At 37.8% G+C, this 19327-nt stretch overlaps 1 protein-coding gene across 2 annotated transcripts in view; it reads right to left on the reverse strand.

The window, feature by feature from the left end:
- LOC132122322 (pro-neuregulin-3, membrane-bound isoform-like) overlaps positions 1-19327 on the reverse strand; it is a 154833-nt gene that overhangs the window by 5320 nt on the left and 130186 nt on the right. The window contains exons 3-8 of one of the 2 annotated variants that reach the window (XM_059532430.1): positions 15663-15736; positions 11224-11250; positions 6801-6903; positions 5761-5887; positions 2795-2907; positions 2254-2442 (exon numbers count right to left, since the gene is read on the reverse strand). In XM_059532430.1, coding sequence (XP_059388413.1) covers positions 2254-2442; positions 2795-2907; positions 5761-5887; positions 6801-6903; positions 11224-11250; positions 15663-15736 — 633 coding nt within the window. Of the gene's footprint in view, positions 1-2253; positions 2443-2794; positions 2908-5760; positions 5888-6800; positions 6904-11223; positions 11254-15662; positions 15737-19327 lie in introns of both variants that reach the window. The other variant, XM_059532429.1, reaches the window with a different exon arrangement.

Genomic DNA, 19327 nt, shown 5'->3' on the forward strand with positions numbered 1-19327 from the left:
GAGAACTACTATATTATTATACATTTTCATCAACTCTTTACATTCATTTATTACATGACCGACGAAGGTATACATGAATAATAACTAAGCACAGCATTTTTTCGGGTATTTGACCATTTAGGCACGCACCTTGAGCTAAAAGATGACTTTACATGTCCGTGTTCTGTTCCGTCTCTGAGCGCATATATCTTCCTGAGGAGCAGAGCAAGTTCTTTTTCACGCTTTTAAAAACATGAATAAATATACTTCGATAAATCAAGCACGTCCCATTTTGCAAAAGTCACGTTACATGATTTTAATGATTTGCACGCGAAATTTGGCTTTTGGAACGAAAGTGCAGCGCTTGAAAAGGGGGTGGAATGGGGCGTAATAATCGCTTTATCTCGATTGTTGTATTTTCATAATCGTTGGAGGCTAAAATCAAAATCGTTTTCGGTTTAATTGCACAGCTCTAGAGTCAAGTCATTGTGAGGCTGGATCAAGTTGGCATGGTAATGAGAACATATCTTGGAAATTCAAGACTAAGTGCTACTTGCACACATACACCCTACTTAACTAAAGGACATTATTCCTGCCATGGGCCCTGTCAATGAATGCATTCTCTTGATAAAAATACATATTATATTATTAGAATTTTTAAAATAATTGATTTATATTTTAAAATGTATTCCAATTTATTCCTTTAATGGCCAAGTGTAAAAGTGTCAGACGATCCTTTAGAAAACATTCTATTCTGTTATGCTAATTTGGTTGTGTGACTTAATATTTGTGGAAACATTATCATTTTTAAGGATTCTATGATAAAAAGAAAGCTGTAAATCTTAGAAAGCTTTTGCAACATTATAATTCATAAATGTTTTTGATGTCACTTTTGATCGATTTCCGTGCTGAATACAAGTATTTATTCCTTTAAATAAAAAAATAAGAATAACAAACCTTCATCCAAACTTTTGGAAAGAACATGCATCACAAGATAATTAAAATTTTTCCCTGAATATTTTTTTCTGACTCCACAAGTGTCATTTCCACCACATTTCAAATAATGACAAAAATGATAGTGAAGAAAATCATATTGTCAAATAAGTGATTTTTACCTATTTTGAGTTTTTTTTTTTTTTTTTTACGTAATGTGACGAGTCAGCTGCCTCCTCCCTGATTGTCACCGGCACCACGTCCTAAATCGCCGCCTTTCACCAGGCTCCCGACTGGAGTGGGTGTGTGAGAGGAGGGGTGCTGGACGAGTCAGGGCTGGCGGCGTGTGATGGGGCACACCTGAAGGAAATGGAGCCTCATCACCGCCGCTGTTTAAAAGCCCAACGCGCCTCTCCTCGGGAGACCAGTCTCTTCCCCGTTCATGCACACTGGTTTCCTCGTGGGTCCAGGAAGGGTGCGTTGAGGGACTCCCGCGCCACCAGAGACGTGAGCTGCCGGACCCGCGATCCGGATGGGAACCGCATCCGTTTACACGGCCGTCGGGCCAGGATGCCGGGCCGTCCATCCCCTGCCAGCGCCGCGGCCAACGAGAGTGATGCGGCCGCTAGAGGAAGCCGCCGGACCGAAGAGGGGAGAGCGTGCGGCCGCCGGACTCCGCCCCTTACCTGGACCCTTCCTCCATGAACACTGCCCGACCCACACGAACCCCGCAGCACGACGAGGACACCAGATTCCCTGTTTATTTTGGACACTTCCCCTTTGGCCACCTTTATCCCGTTTTATTTGATTTTCTGTTAATAAAAGCCTCTCCGAGGCCTGACGCCACGCCCACTGTGTCTGTCTTGTGCTCCTCCCGTGAAAATATCTACTTTATCTCAAGCGTGCTCTTCACACTGATCTCCATTGATAACCAAGTACATTAACTTTTGATAAAATTAGTAAAATTGTTATGGTGGACATGACAATTTCTCAAAGATATTTTCAAAAAATAAATTGTGTGTTTATATTTATATATTATATTTAATATTTTTTGGGTCATTTTTTAAGTTAAATCAGTGAAAAACATATATTCCCAGATATTTTTGTTTTTGAAAGTCTGAAACAAGGGTAAAAAAATAGATGATGAATGCTTGCTAATTTTTTTTTTTTTTTTTTAACCAATTGTCATAAAGAAAAGAAGTTACAATTTGTCAGTTTTGATGAAAAAAAAAATCAATCCCTGGGACATAGCAGTACCACAAACATGTGAAGTGTCTCAGAAGATAAATAATTGCAGTTATTGCATTGTTTGTTTGTCACATTTTGCATTTTATTGCTCACCTTCTCAAAGATTGTGGCATCACCTCATTCACCTCCACTTCCTGGAAATGTTTATAGGAATGAATTGAATCCCGAGATCCTCCACTGAGATGATGGCCTGCTCTAGAGATGGGCGAAGTCCACTTTGAGACGGCTCGATAATTGGTTACCTTGTGTTTCAAGGCAGGGCTTGAGGAGAACGAGCAGCTTCTGTCGAAACAAATAAAAGCTTCTAAGATCATATATATTTAAAACATATTTTTATTAGACAGCCTTAGGTTAACACATGGCTTTAATGCTTAAATTGCTTATAATTAATTCAGGCCTTGTTGTTATAAATAAGAATTTTGAAAAACTGATTACACCATAATTCAGAAATGTAAATTTTCATGGTTGCTACCAATTGCAATTATTATAATTATTTTATGTAGTTCATTTTTGACATGAACATATGGTGCCACATTGAGAGCTGATTAAATTTCTTCCTCTGTTTCTTTCTTTTCTGTGGAGAGGGATGGAGTGTCAGAAGTTTTACAATAGATGTGAAGCTCTGGGAAAGTACCTGCAGCGCTTCCCCATGGAGAGACTGCGAGTCTGATTTGGTAGGGAAACTTTAGAGCTGTTGAGAACGATGCTGGCAACCTGCTTAGAGGAGAAACCATGGGCTCTTCTGCTCTGTTGAGACGAACAGAAAATAAAAGATATTATTGCAGATGAACCAAACTATGTAGGGGATGACCACATTGATTATCATTTCTATGCAGTTATGACTCATGTCATTTGCAAACATGTGGTAATGTTTCATGGGTGTTAGCAAATTGTAAGAAAGAAAGTTATGAAGTCATAAAATGGCAGCAGCTCAGCTCATGAATATTAATTAGGATATGCAAAATCTATCTTTTTTTTAAAAGATATCATTACACTGGGTTAAGGGTGAAATCAATCTTTCTAACCAAGTTCAAATGCCTGAATAATTCTGTGACACGTTTTTTTTTAAATATATCAAAACTTAATTTTTGATTAGTATCATGCATTGCCAAGGACTTCATTTGGAGAACTTTAAAGGTGAATTCCTCAATATTTAGATTTTTTTTGCACCCTCAGATTCCAGATTTTCAAATAGATGCATCTCAAACAAATATTGTCCTATCCTAACAAATGTCAAATTTCAAAAAAAATATTTTGGTTTTGTGGTCCAGGGCCACTAAAACTTATTTTACTTCATCTAAATTGCAGCTGAACTGCAGGGGATGTAAACTACCTTTCAAAAGTCTGGGGTAGGTATGATTTCTTAAATGTTTTTGAAAGAAGCTTTTTATGCTCATCAAGGCTGCATTTATTTAATCAAAAATTCAGTAAAAACAATAATAATGTGAAATATAATTTAAAATACATTTGAATATGTTTTAAAGTGTCATTTACTCCTGTTATAGCAAAGCTGAATTTTGTCACATGAGCCTCAGAAATCATTCTAATATGCTGTTTTGGCACTCTAGAAAAATTTCTTATTATCATGGTTGAAAACCATTTTAACTTAATATTTTGGTGGAAACCATGATTCCTTTTTTTTAGATTCTTTGCTGAAAAGAAAGCTCAAAGGAAAATAATTTACTTGAAATATAAATCTTTTTTTAACATTGTTAATGTCTTCACGGTCACTTTTGATCAATTTAATGCTTCCTTGCTGAATAAAAATATTCACTCTTCTTTTCATTTTTGAATAGTAATGGGAACACATTTGTTTGACTTTGTTTCGTGACTTAACTAGAACGGATAGCAAGCTGCGTGCATCTGGGAGCCATGTGAACACTTTCGCTTTCCGCCAATGATGACAACCGCAACAACCACTCAGCTAAAAATTAAAATCTAATTCCAGCGGCGGATTGCCACTCATTATAGCACACACTAACAAAATGAAAACTCTTGTTTAGAAATTAGAGATGCTTCCTCTGTATTACATACATCGCTGCTAGAAAAGCCATTTCATCAAGTGGTGTGGACACAACCAGCTGTAAATGACATGCACAGCAGCTCATCTCACTTCCCTTCACTTATACAGACATGAATGTAGGAACACACACACAGGCCAAAGATAAAATGAAGGGATCATGAACTCTGAAGAGAGGCCATATGGAGATGTTCACTCTGCGATATACAGGCCCCTCAGTGAGGGAAAGCCACTTTAATTAGACTTTACATTTAAACTGCAGATTAAATGAGACACACTCTTGATTATTCTTCCTTTCGACTTCCCCAGTCAGGGATTAATCTCAAACAAGATTACATTAATGAATTTCCTAAACTATTTTTTTTCAGTCCCCTCTTAAAATTAAAGCCATTATCTTACAACAACCCAGCAATCCGAGAGCAGGCTTCAATAAATATCCCGAGCCCCCTCCCAATGTCGCCAGAGCTGGAAAAGACAGTCGATAATTGTTATTCCAGTTAGTGAAATCTCCCTCCCTCTGCTTGTCTTGTGGAACATCATTAAAATGACTGAGTTTGACTTTAAACTAGTTTGGGGCCTTACAGCTGAAAAAGCATGTCCTTCTTACACTGCTGCTTCCTTGGGGACCTGTTAGCATTGTTCTTCTCTCCAACAAGAAAATTGGATGATTTCTGACCACCCTTTCATCGCCTCAGCAGGGTGAGAAAACTCAGAGGAAGAGAAGCAAAACAGCCACTGTAATTGTAAAAGAAACTTTCTGAAGGAGGGGTGAAACATGCAAAATCCAAGTGAAGTCTGAACAAAAGACTGGAGCTCCCCTTCTCAGCCTTTTCCTAAATTACTTTTATAGTCGTCTGCTACTGGCTCAGCAGATTTCAGTGTCGATTATAAGCGGTCCAATTAAAGGTTTGCTGTGCATGCTTGGATTAGCAAGAGTGACACTCATCTGATATGCTGAACCCGGTGTCATTTACGCACTATATGCATTTTCATATAAATTACTTGTGCAGGGAAATTTAAATGTAAAGTTTTGGGAATAATTTAAGCTTGATTCCTCACTCTCATTGGACTTGATGACACACAAGGGAACATGAGCGTCAACATTTGTGTATGGTATGAGAATGAACCGCCAAGTGGCAGCAGAGAGAGATTGATCTTCCAGTTTGCATAATGTTCATCCTGTTCTTCATCGGCTAGGTGGCTGGCTGCCTTTGACTGTTGCATCAGATAGATGCAGTGTTTACTCCCCGAGCTGCATGCAGTTTTATTTCTGTCAGCTTGAGAGATCTTCGGAGCAGGTGGGAAAGCAGTAAAGCCATGGAGGGCATCATTCCTCCAACTTCCTGCTGGCCAATTGTATTCATTACTGGTGACTGTTATGCACAGGGGACTTTATTTGAATCTCCTCAACAGCACATGTAGGTGGCTTGATTTCAGACTGTACATATAGTGCACGTATATATTTGGTATACACACGTATTTTTGGACAAGCAATCATTATGTGCATTGTCAGCACAAATGTGGACTTCACGCAGATTTGCTATCTGGGACATAAACAAACAACAGTTGTGAGATGTCACCTTCTGAAGCTGGAGGGTGCTCTTGAGTCTGGGGCTGGATTTAGACATGAGACCCGAGGCGTTGACAGTATTGTCCCTCAAGTTGCGGATTTCAGTCAGATGGGCTCGATGCTTCTCTCTTTGTCTCCTGCAAAGTGTTAATACATTTTTGATCCACAAAATGTCATTTCCTGTATTGAAATTTAGGTCAGTGAAGCATAAGAGAAAAGCAAAAATCTTTGAAAATCTAGTTTAGTTTGATACGGGTTCTTAGAATTGTATTATTATTATTATAATTTTTTTTTTTACTATTATTATTTTTTTTATTAATGTTGGTTTTATATAGTAATAAAAAAATCAATAGGTCTTAAAAACTATTTTTTTTTTCTAACAACAAATAAATTATTAATAAAAAAATACAAAATATTGGCCTAGTTTCACAGACAGGGCTTAGATTACACCAAGATTAGGCCATAGATAAATAGGACATTAAATTAATTTATAAATGTGCCTTAGATAAAAACACTACTGATGTGCATCTTGAGAAAAAACAACAGAACTGACATATTTTAAGAACAATCAGTGCAAATTTCTTTTTTTCAAAACAGCCAAGACTTGCATTTTAGACTGGGACTAGGTTTAAGACATGTCTGTGAAACCAGAGGATTATGTTTTTTGAGAGTTGCATCATGACATTTTACAACCTAACATTGCCTTGTCACGAAAATGTTGAAATTATTCATTATTTCCTGAGACCTTGACACATGACTGATTTTACAGACAACAGCTCTACAAATATTAATAAGCAGTGAAGCAGTATTGTTAAAATATTTATAATAAATAATAAAAGATTATGCTAAACTACTAAACAATATTTTCTTTCAGGAATTTCAAGAGGCACTAGCCATACATATACATAACCACATACGAATTGCAATGTCAATACATTTTTAACCGTCTTTTTATATATTATTATTTATATTACCTTCAAAAAAACATACTCTCAGAACTGTTATGTTGAAACAAAGTCATTCCTGCTTCAAAGGATGATTTGGACTCACTTGTTTTTGCAGTAAAGAGCCATGCAAGCCACTCCCAGCAGGCTGATCCCCATGGCTATGCTGAAGATGGACAATATCTGTCTCTGATAGGTTTCTGCACTCTCTGAAAAGACAGCACAGACTCATCTTCAGGCTTCATTCACAGTCATCAGTATGCCAATCTTGATTAAACAAAAGAATCTTGTGTAGCTAATTGGATCTTACATTAAAAAAAAAAAGTGTCACAATAATGGAAACATTCCCTGTGTGAGAGAATATGAATTTTTAAAGATGATTGGAAAGCTAGCATCTTAAAACTAATCATCTAGTTTTATCTTTTAACTAGCATTCAAACGTGCGCACAATCACATTTGATTTAATGATCAGGGACAGAGCGCAGGGAAACAAGCAGGGAGCTGTCAGCTAGACATTCATATGTCAAAGGTCAGCCAGACTTGAAATGCACTTGAAACCAATAGGGCCCATTTTAAATCTGTTTTATTTTTTCCATTTTAATTTTTTCTGGATTCCATTTCGTTCCATTTTAATTCATCTAGACTTTTAGGATTGTAATGGTTTAATGAATTAAATTACAATTACATTTTATTGAAATCATGAAACTTACAATATTAAACAGCAATTTATTAAAAGTATTACAAAAATTGCATTTTATAGGCCCTATGAAATGTTTTATTTAATTTTTTCTCAAATTCAGTATCCAATGAATTTTCTGTATTCCATTTTAATGCTTTCGTTAAATATTATTAATCAAAAGCATCTCTAAGCATTTCTAGACAGAAAAAAATACAATATATGTATTATAAAATACAATTCTGGTAAATATTCTTTAAAAAATAATGATAGTAATAATAATAATATAAAAATTTCATTACATTTAAGTAATACTTCTGTCATGGTTTCTTCAAGTTAAACCAGGTTTCTGTGTGTATATGATATGTGTTCATGTACTCATATATTGAGGCGGCAGAGGCTGAAGACCCTGTGAGCATAAACAAAATCGCGCATCTGTGCCATTCATTCATACAGAGATGCACAGAACTTGCAGGATTCGTATCTAAATTGTATTTTTGTCACTTAATATTCACAAACACTCGTCTGTGTCGTGTTTTGCTTAAGTGTACTGACCTACTTTTGCTGTATCCATCCAAAATCTGTCAAATTCTGTGACATTCTACGTTATACATTAAATTCAGTTTTTTTAAGACTGGATTCTGCGATTCCGTCTGCATTTTCCACATCATGGAAATCATAGGGCCCTACACAAGCACTACTGAATTGAAATTTGGATTGGAATGACAGGAAGCGGACACACCAAAAAAAAAAATAAAAATAAAGTTACATGCAGGGAAATTTAGTGTTCTATTTGCATTTTGTCTTGACCTTGCATTTCTGGTTATAAATTACACTTTCATTTATTTGAATTTATAAAGGATTATCAATTCTTATCTAAATTTTCATAATTACTATTCATCTGGGAGAAGTTCTACTAGATGTCAGAACATGGATACTGAGATTTGTTGTGTGACTCATATCTTGCCATTCAATTGATTGTAAAGGTGTTCAAAGGAATGCAGGTCTGAGCTTTGTTCTTTCTACACCAGAATCATGAGATGACCTATATGGATTTGTCTTTGTGCCCATCCAAAACTGTTTAGAGTCATGTGTCTGTGGAAAACCAAGAACAGCTAGTGGCACAGCAGGGACCAAAAGACCGGTCCTCACAGGACACTGAGCCCCGGGTTAGGGGAGAGTCTCTGCGAGCAGTTGGCTAGACTCCCTCACAAACACAGACCCGTGACTGAATCGCTCTCTCATGCCACAAATGCACAGAGCTGACCATTCATGCACACGTGCACTCAACACCCCCCTCCCATCTCTCTTTCTCATGGAAACCACTCCATAATGGCCACAACTGGACTCGCTCACCATCCAGATTAAAATCACTGAGGCAATAATTTCCGAGAAGCAGAAATGCATATCAGTTCCACTTTAACTATCTCTCCTTCTCGGACAGTTTTTGAGGAAATCTTGAGGCGAGCGTGTGAAGCACGACTAATGGAAAACTTCACAGGATTCACTCATTCACTTAAAGAAATGCTTTCAGTTGTCAGGCACATGAGAGAGGATGGTAGAGCAGGGTGTGTGGATACAGAAAGGGGGAAAGCATGTGGAAAATCCATTTTCACAGCAGTTTTTGGGCTCCTGTTTGTTGACACTGCTTTAAGTCTGTGGTTTGTCAAGGTAAAGGCATCTGTTAAGCCCTGGGCTGTGTGATATTTCTCATCCCCAGAGACTTGCTATGCAACATGCAACCTCAGCAAGGTGCACACCTCTGTGCTGCACATTAATTAACAGCGACATACATAGCTTCATGGGCAGATGAGTGCTAGCAGACACATGTATGTGCACAAGCCGCACAGACCGCATCGCCCATACAGATGCTGCCCTGTGCCTTTACAATACATTTCTTTTGCTCAGTTTCCATGGAAACTCAAGAACATTAGGCTTCTGTGAGGAACAGAGAGCATCATGTGTGTTTGTATACATTAATGCTGGTCAAGAACGAGAGGAGAAGCCAGTGGGTGTTTATTTCTCGAACATCATCAAAATGCTATGTTTAAATTTATAGGAATTTATATGAGAAAGAGCCTGTCTTAAATTCTTTCTGAACATTTAAATGGTTCTGCTATGTGAAAACATTTAAAATTATATAGCGAATGATAAAAAATAAAAAAAATAAAAAAATATAAAAAAAATATAATTACAAAAAAAAAATATATAATTACAAATTATATATACACTGCCATTCAAAAGTTTGGGATCAGTAAGATATTTAAAGTGCCCCTATTATGGATTTTTGAATATTACCTTTCATGCAGTGTGTAACAGCTCTAAGTAAATGAAAATATCCGGCAGTTTTAAAAATGTTAAGGTTTTAAATCTGAAAGTGCACCGTGTATAAAGTTATTGTCTCTCAAAACAGTCGACTCTGAATGAATAAAATGAATTCCAGTCATGAACATAACATGACATCAACATGAAACATTACTATATTGCCCACCCACTTCTGTCTTTTAGCATTGGTCTGAATGAAAATGCAAATTCATTCTTTGCCACTAGGTGACGCTTTTGGAGCGGTAAAAATAGCAGTTTCCCCAGTAAGGGCTGTAAACAAAGCAGCACTGCACTCACAAATGCTGCTTTATTAGGCATTACAGTCAGGATGTAATAAAAATGAGACCAAATGGACCAATCACCGCAGATTAGCATCACGCAAAGTGAAAGTGAAAAAGTGAAGTGACATTCAGCCAAGTATGGTGACCCATACTCAGAATTTGTGCTCTGCATTTAACCCATCTGAAGTGCACACACACAGAGCAGTGAACACACACCCGGAGCAGTGGGCAGCCATTTATGCTGCAGCGCCCAGGGAGCAGTTGGGGGTTCAATGCCTTGCTCAAGGGCACCTAAGTCGTGGTATTGAGGGTGGAGAGAGCACTGTACATGCACTCCCCCCGACCACAATTCCTGCCGGCCCAGGACTCAAACTCACAACCTTTCAATTGGGAGTCCGACTCTCTAACCATTAGGCCACGACTTCCCAAAGGAGAAGTTTGGAAAAATAAATCGTTGAGCGAGTTGCTTTGGAGCAAATAAGGTAAAAAATAAATGCATATTATACAACAATGAAAGTGCTTTTGACCTTGCAATGGATGTCTGTTGTTGGTGACTCCCAAAACCAAAATATGAACCTTTCATAACGTATAATAGGGTCACTGTAATGTTTTTTAAAGATGTTTTATATGCTCATCAAGGCTGTATCTAAAAAAAAAAAAATTACTTTGTAAAATATAATTTTATTTAAAATCTTTTACACTCTTTCCTAATATATAAAAAGGCCATCTAACACTAACTTGTTATATTCTTTTTAAATTTTATCTGTTTTCGTTTTATTATATCATTTATACAAGAAAGTGTTCGCTATGTGTACTGCGTTAAGCTAACTGAGACTTGTCATAGCACTTGTATATTGCTGCTCTTTTGTTAATTTTGATTGCTTCCATTGTCCTCATTTGTAAGTCACTTTGGATAAAAGCATCTGCTAAATGTAAATGTACTATTCAAAAGTGTAGGGTAAGTAAAAATAAACAAGTAATATTTTAAAGTGTATTAATATAGGAAACCAATATTAAAGATCACAATATTACTTTTTTCCCGTATTTTTTGATCACATAAATACAGCCTTTTTGAGCATAAGAGACTTCATTAAAAAACATTAAAAAGCTTACTGATCCCAAACTTTATATATTGCATTAAGAATAATGTCACACCTACATAATTCCGAAATAATTTAATATCAAGCACTTCTGTGCACATGTTAATGAGGGAGAAAGAAATAATAATAAAAAATACATTTCCTTACCCATAAACTCAATGCCCAGCTCATCTGCTGCTTCAGGAAGAAATAACAAAGAGAAAAGTGGTTAAACAGACGGAGAGAAAGACAGAAACAAGGAGAGAGATGTTATCATACAGATTTCCACAAACAAAGACATATTAAATCACCCAGATAATAACCGTGAATAAAAAGCAAGCACGTTTTTTGTCAACTAAAACTACTCATTGTTCAGAAAGAGAAAAGATTCTGTAGCGGCTTCGTTTCAGAAACAAAAATAGGTTTCTCTTGATTACCCGAGATACGAGCAGCCACGATATGAAGAGGGTGAAGCAGTTTATAATCGAAAGCACATAAAGGCCTGTTAGTTGCCTGTAGAAAAGATATAGGCTCCCCTAGAGAAGCTGGATTTAGTCAGAGGCGGGCTTTAGAAATGCCTCTATGTCAACTGTAATGCCCAGGAGATGCTTATAATTGTCTTCAACCCATATGCCTCCTCTTTAAGGAAGTGTTCTCCAGCAGAGCACGGCACAAGCAAATCGCCTTTCTAAATGCAGTCACTCCCTCTCTCTCTCTCTCTCTCTCTCTCTCTCTCTCTCTCTCTCTCTCTCTTGTTCTCTCTCTCTCCTCTATCCTGCTGAAGCCTCAGAACTGCTGGTCCTGATAAAGAGAAGAACACTTGTGCTCTTTTCATTTGAATAGTCCTCTTTTCACGCCACTGTAATATAATCTCATTTAAATTAAAATGAAACCCTCACACTTAATTGCTTTTCTGACAGAGGTGGTCTAAGGTTTTTAAATAGACTGCGGCTTGCCCGAGAATGATTATTTTAGTGGACATATTTAGAGGGGAAAAAACTGAAATCAAACACACTGACAGAAATCCTTCTGTCAAATGATGAATCGCTACATAGTAGCCTCAATTTTTCAACGCCACATTTTTACATATATTCATGCGACAATTTAAGCATGATCTGTGGGAAAATAATGAGCAGAAATGTCGTGCAGCAGTTCTTAATGAGAATGCAAGGAAAGGTAGTTTTAGCCAATTCCTGCTTTTGATTTAAGTTTGTGGCGAAATAAGGACAGAACCCTTGTTTACTGGAAGCAGCACCATAGTACAGGCACAATGAAGTACGAGGAATCGCTTAAAGGTTGTTTTAAATGCTAATGTAAGCAGAATTGTTGGTAATACTCCTACCCGAGATTTGAACACACTGTCTCTCCTGCGGGCCTTTTGAATTCACAGTGTTTTGTGGGATCGGGTGAGATTTTTTCAAATAAAACACGGCTCTGTGAGACAAAAAGCCCAGGCGACGATCCAGCGGTTCTGTCGTTTCCCTACTGCCAGCATTGCTTGGCCCATGCATGCTGCGGCTGCCTCTGATTGCCCACAATAACTGCCACATTCATCCAGTCATAATCGCTGTGCTGTTATGAGCCACACACACAAAGTCATTAAGCACGGATATGCATGCATTCCTCGAATCCTGGCAGCAAGGTCCTGATGTACTGCTCCCATAAACCACAGCCTTCCATCCGTTGTCCCGTCACCCTTGGGAGACATTTATGCCGGTGAAGAGAAATGGGACCCAGCACACTGCATCAACGTCAGTCGCGCAGAGACTGAGTGAAAGAACTACAAAAATGAATCAAATCCTTAATCCTTCCGTTAGTTGGAGCAATAGACGAAATCTCCTTTGTGCTGCTTACTTACATAGCCTAATGCTTGAGAGATAAATACCTAAATGAGAGGGGCCGATGTCCCATGAGCAAGCCAGACGTGAAATCCGTCTCCCTTGAGCCACCGGCTGAACCCCGGTTTTTCCACAGCTTGGAAAACGGCTTCACTTACCAAACCAAACTTAATATTCTGTCATCACTTACTCACAAAAAATTGTTTCTGTAAAATTCATGATCAAATCATTTAGATAATGTTTGTTAACCAAATCACTAAAAAGATTTGATTTAAAAGAGTAGATTTGTGAATTGGACAACACTACTTGTCTAATCATGAAGTTTTGATTTATGTTCATTTTTTTTTTCAAAAAGCTATAATTTGGCTTTAAAAAGTAATGAAATATAATGCAAAGTGCATGATACATATATACCACTTTTGATGAAACATTGAAAACACCAGTCCCCAAAAGAGCATAAAAACAAATTTTCTCCCTTTGTGTTCTGTGGAAGAAAAAATGAAAGCTTTTAAGGTTGTGCCTTTACATGAAGGTGAGAAAATGGTTTCAATTTTGGCTAAACTACTCTTCTAACACACTGTAGTGTTTTCTTATGCCAGGGAGCTGGGGGATGTAAGGGCCAAGCAGAAGCAAGGCTCTTTGGAGCATCTCTTATGTGGTAGTCGATATGGAGACAAAAACGACGGTCAACGGATGATTTGTGCTCATGTGTTGAGCAGAGATATATTGTGAAAAAGCTCAGGGGACAAAAGACTAGGTGGCAGATAAAGCCAAGCCGCCCCCAGGGGGTGATTTGTGGCTCATTTGGTGGGTTAAGTGAATAAAGATGCACTGGGCCATACATATCAGGCTCAAACTAGGAATGGGGAAATACAAACAATGGCCTCTGCAGGGTGGAATAAAGATACATTGAAAACATTATATTGAGCACTGTGATTTCTCCTCATGCAGGCCGCTCCAAAGCCTATTGTTTTTGTTTTTATGGCAGGAATGGATTGTAATTCGAGCATAATCTGTATTAACTGGTTCATCTCTATAAGTGATGTATAGATGGATGAAAAGCCATAGACTGTATAAAAACATGGCTGTAGTGTCTGTGACGTCACCCGTAGGCTTCCGAAGAGCATTTTTGAAGCTCAAAGTGGGTGGAGGCTGCTGTTTCCATTAGCAGCGCATCACCACGCGTCACTCCCGGATAATTGAAAATGGGCAAAGACGCGGGAGCTGGTTGCTGAAACCACGCCCACCTAGCGCAACAGCAGTGTCAGCAGCGGCAATCCACCTGTCACTCAAGTGGCCAAGCCCTTAATTATAATATAATTTAAACGTATGAGTTATAAAATAAAATTCACCCCCGCACAGTTGTCAAGAAGTGCAAAATTAGCTTTATAGACCAAAATAGTTTGAGAGAGAGAGATAGCTTCACCCACATTTAGCAGATTTGCCATAGAACTGGTCTAAAATTGCCTTAGTGCTAAATGGTGTCAACAGGAGGGTGGAGGGGGAAATACCAGCAGGATTGTGTAGGTGGATCCGTGAAGAAGATGATGGCACTGCTAGAGATGAGGGCTCCATCTCAGGGCACGATGGATAGCAGGGATATGACTGCTGTCATTGAGAAAATCCGATTTGAAAGAGAAGCATCAGGGATGCAAAGTGGGCCTTGGCAGAAAGGCTACAGAAAGATCCCATTACCAGCCACTCAGTGGGGTCAGCAACTCAAAGTGCACTAAATTGGAGTTTAGGTTGCTGTCTCGCATGCTGTAAAAGATCACTCCCCAAAAGCTAGACAAATCATACAACGCAAGCCATTCTGAGAAACAGCCTCACTGCAGATTCATCGGTGTGCTGGACAGCTCTTTTCTCTCCTTTCTTTGGCTGTGACTTCCTTTCATATCGGTATAATAGCTCTCGGAAAGTTGAGTCACAGGAAGAAGGTTTTATGAATCAAGGCTTTGTGAGTTTTCACAAATCTCTGCAATACCAACCTATGAGAAAGCAAACATCTATCTTTGGCAGCTTTTCCCTTTGGCTACTTGTGCTCCACAGTCCTGTTTTAACCTGTGAAACACTCATCTAGCACAGAAATTGCTAATGACTTTAGCATCGACCTAAAATTAGCAAAGCAATTACTTTCATTCAGGGACTTTCGTAATGGCCGGGGAAATGTACTCCTCATGAAAAAATGGTAACTTGATAACATTTCATAGCCACTTTGAGCCTTGTTAGAATCTGCAATCACATTGTCTAGCAGGACAATGAAAGTGAACGGGTTACGCACTAGATCAGTCATGCTAAACAAAATCCTTCTCTAGCAGAGTTACAGATCAGCTTTCCCATAGAGAAAATAGCATATGCAAATGCTTTCTGTTTTTCATGAGAGTGTGGCATTGTAGGGTGACGGCAATTTAAGCACTTAGAGCGGGAGGTATAATTAACTACTTAAGCAATACCCGGTTCTGAGAAAACAGCAGAGAACTCTCAGCCCTGGAGGCTAAGAGACTCACCTGATGCTAGAGAGGCGGGAAACTTCTAAAACTAAGACTGGAAAGCAAGTAAACAACAGGTAAATTATGTTCTCTCATCTTTGGTTTGCTGTTTCATGAAAGCATTTTGTTGTGAAGGGCTTTGTTCATGCTAGTAGGAATGGAAATAACTGTTGTGTTATGTGTTAAAATATGTGTTAACTCAGTCCATGTATTCCATGATATTAAAAAGATTCCCTCATATTTTCCTTCGAAGAAAACATATAGTGACAAAAATACATACTTGGGTCAGATAAGATGGAGTCTGTCTTTGGGACAAACTGGTCACAACGAAGTCCACGGTAACCCTCTTTGCACCTGCAAAGGAAGAAGAACATTTCAGTACAGAAATATAAATTATCTGGGTGTCATCAGTATTTTATATATATATATATATATATATATAATTAGGTTAGAGGATGTTCTTATTTTACTGGACAAAGTTAAAAACATTTGTAACATATATATCTCTATTTAAAAACAACATTGCTGTTTTTGTTCAGAGAATTCTGAAAAAAAAAAAAATCACGGTTTCAATAAAAATATTAAGCAGCACACCTGTTTCCACACTGCTAATCATAGAAAATGTTTTTCAGTACTAAATCAGCATATTGGAGAGATTTCTGGAGGACCATTTGACACTGAACACTAGAGTATCTGCTGCTTAAAATTTAGCTTTGACATCACGGCTTCACTATATATTAAGAACATTTCACAGTATTACTGTATTTTGGATATTTAAAAAATAAATGAAGCCTTGGTGAGATAGTGTATATTTCAGGGAATATAGAATATACTGTCATCATTTACTCACACAAAAGAAGATATATTGTTTTTGTCTATACAAAAACAGTGGTCAGAGTCAGTGGTCCCTGAAATATATTATACTTTCATTGTATGAAAAAAAAAAATTCTAAGTTTCTTTTTTATGTAGTGTGATAAAGGATATAATTTTCATTTTGGGGTGAACTAATTCTTTAAATAGTCCTGTGGTGTGACAAAAAAATTTAAGAGTCCAAATATCCTATGCAATATCTAAACTAATATAAGTCATAAAAACAGCATCATCTAATTAGTAGGAAATGTTTAAAATAATTCTAGAAGGACGTCCACGTGTCCATCCATCATTATGTCATTTTCACAGAGAGGTTGACTCATTGAGCATTAGAAATCAGGATATCCAGAAATGTTATAAATTAGCCTCATGCACAAAAGGACGAGGAAGTAAAAGAGGGAGGGGTGATATTGACAAGAAAGAAGAAGAAAAATAGGGATAACAGGGCGGGTCTGTCCAGAGCTCAGTGGTGCCTGCACTCGCACAGATAACACAGTCTTGACATTTATGTCACATCCCCACTGAGCTATGAGACCGTATGGAAAAGATGAAGGCATTTGACTAGACTCTTACTGTGAGATCTATGTGAAACAGGGGACTTTTTCCAAAAGTAACAGTGTGTTCTGAATCTGTGTAGAAGAACCACAAAGAACACCAGCTGCCCTCCAGCTAAAACATTTCAGACATTTCAGACTCTCTCTCCATTTCTCTCACCCTTTCCTCGTTTATTTATTTTAGTAATAAAATAAGTCTTGCACCAACAACTGTAGTTTTCCCATGCGCAAATACATATACGTTACACCTTCGATGCTGCAAACACAGACTCATCTCCATTCACCAGCAGCGTTGTGCCTTTTATTCAGCGTGTTTACCAGAAAATTGCCCAATTCTGAGATGTGCCTCTGTGATCACTTCTCTCCTGTGCAACACTAACATAATTTTGATGGGGCTTACCATGATAATGATGCTTCACAAAAGAAAACAACAAGCATACAGACTGAGAAGCATCAAATAAACCCTTAGCAGAATGTTCTTGATGTTGTTTCATCTGGCTTCATCTGCAGTGTGTGTGTGACATCTGCCTAGACTCAGTCCTGTCTATGTGTCTGAGAAGCGTGACTAAGGTTTGCAGAAAGAAACAGGGAAGAAGAGTCTGTAAAATGACTGCAAAGAGGGAAAACCACGGTTAGACTGTAATGACAGTCACGGAAACTGGTGAGGAGCATGAAGTGCGGTCTCATCTCCTGCTCCCTTGCTCTCTGTTTGCTCACCGTCTAGTTAACACCGACTCGTCCATGACTGTCAGCAGCCTATTTGTTTGTTTCTCCCCTTTCTCCCCTTTTTTGTTAGACGATAAAGTAGAGTTTTTAGGCATACATTATATACTAATTATTTCATGCATCATTGTTTACTTTGTATCGAAGGAAAGGAAAATCAATGTGTGTGCATGTGTTTATGACATTTGAGGTGCCTACAGAGTAAACAACATTGTAAACTAGAATTTCTGCATCTGCTTCATGGCTTTTCATTATCATTCAAGGACATGTTGCTTGGCATCAATGATCCTGCCCACCGTTGGTTAAATTACAGCTAGAGAGAAAGGAGAGAAAGATTATATCTTCCCTCAAGGAGGCCAAGGCAGTGAGCAGGACTCGCATTTGACTACCGCCCAGCTTGTTAATTAAAGCTGAAGTGTGTAATTTTTTCAATGTTAAAATACTCTCGTCCCAACTTAATATGCAGAGATGACTAAAAGTAAGCCATTAGTGGGGCGATTTCCCTGAAAAGTGTAAACACTGTGTCTCTATGGCCTTATCAAAACATTGCTCTGTTTGTTTGAGAATTTCGACCAGCCTCGCACAGCAACAGTGGCTTAGCCAATGGCATGAGTTAAAAGGCGGGGCACTCACTTTCCTGCCTAATAACAGATGGGCAGAGTTTCTTGAGGGAAACCACTTTGAAAACAATAATTTTTTTGCAGTGGCATTTGGTGATTCTGTTGGCGTAGAATTCAGCTTTGAAGGTATGTGGATGTAAGTTGGAATAAACAGGTGAGCTTGTTTGTGCAGAGAAGTTTGTCTGTGAGTGGGATGTGCGTGGTGGTATTATTTTCCTCCCTGTCAAACAGTTCCCACATAACAGACTGAGCTTGTGGCTTGCATGTGGGTGCTGCATATACTACCCACATTCACACACCCACATACTGTACAAACACACATTGACACAAAGATATTGTCATCCCTCCTCAAGATCCTGTGACAACTTTCCTCCACAAATAAGGTGCAATCTGATTCTGACATCCTCTAGTATTATTGATGGATAGGGAGGCTAAAATAAGGCATGTATTGGAAACAGTCTCTGTTCAATTGTTCCTTACCCAGCATCCCTGTCAAAAAAGTGCTGTTTAAGAAAAACCTGGCTTCTCTATTATCAAACGGCCAATATATATTCATATGTATTTGTCTGGGTTTGTAGAATGGGAGGGGGAAAGTGGGCATTGCAACAGAATAATTTTATTTGTTGAATGACATTGACTGATGCCTGCTTCACCATTCAAGATGTTTGTTTGCAAGACAGCCTCGCTTATCAAATTCAGTACACAAACAAGACCCAGTTCATCTCTTCAACAAGTATTTTTTGTTTGTTTGTTTATGTCCCAGGGGTTGACATCTGTTCAGATGAACAGATTAAAAGCTAAATATATAAATATATAAATATATATATATATATATATATATATATATATATATATATATATATATATATATATGAAGACTGCATGAAAAGTCTTGGAAACATTTTACCAAAACTTCATTATTTAATTTAAGTACTTTTCAAATGGCATTTATGGATAATTTTTATTGACATACTGTTTTATTAACATACTGGTACACTTGTCCCAGACCCAGACTTGCAATATTAAACTCTGAAACTATCCATCATAAAATTAATTATTTCATATTAAATTATGATAATCTAAGCAAATAATGAAATATACATAAACCATATCCATTATTGTGTGAAAATCAGTTATTCTAATATTCAAACAATGAGTTCAAATACCATGACTCTTC

The sequence above is a fragment of the Carassius carassius genome, chromosome 40, assembly GCF_963082965.1.
Source record: "Carassius carassius chromosome 40, fCarCar2.1, whole genome shotgun sequence".
Lineage (NCBI taxonomy): Eukaryota > Metazoa > Chordata > Actinopteri > Cypriniformes > Cyprinidae > Carassius > Carassius carassius.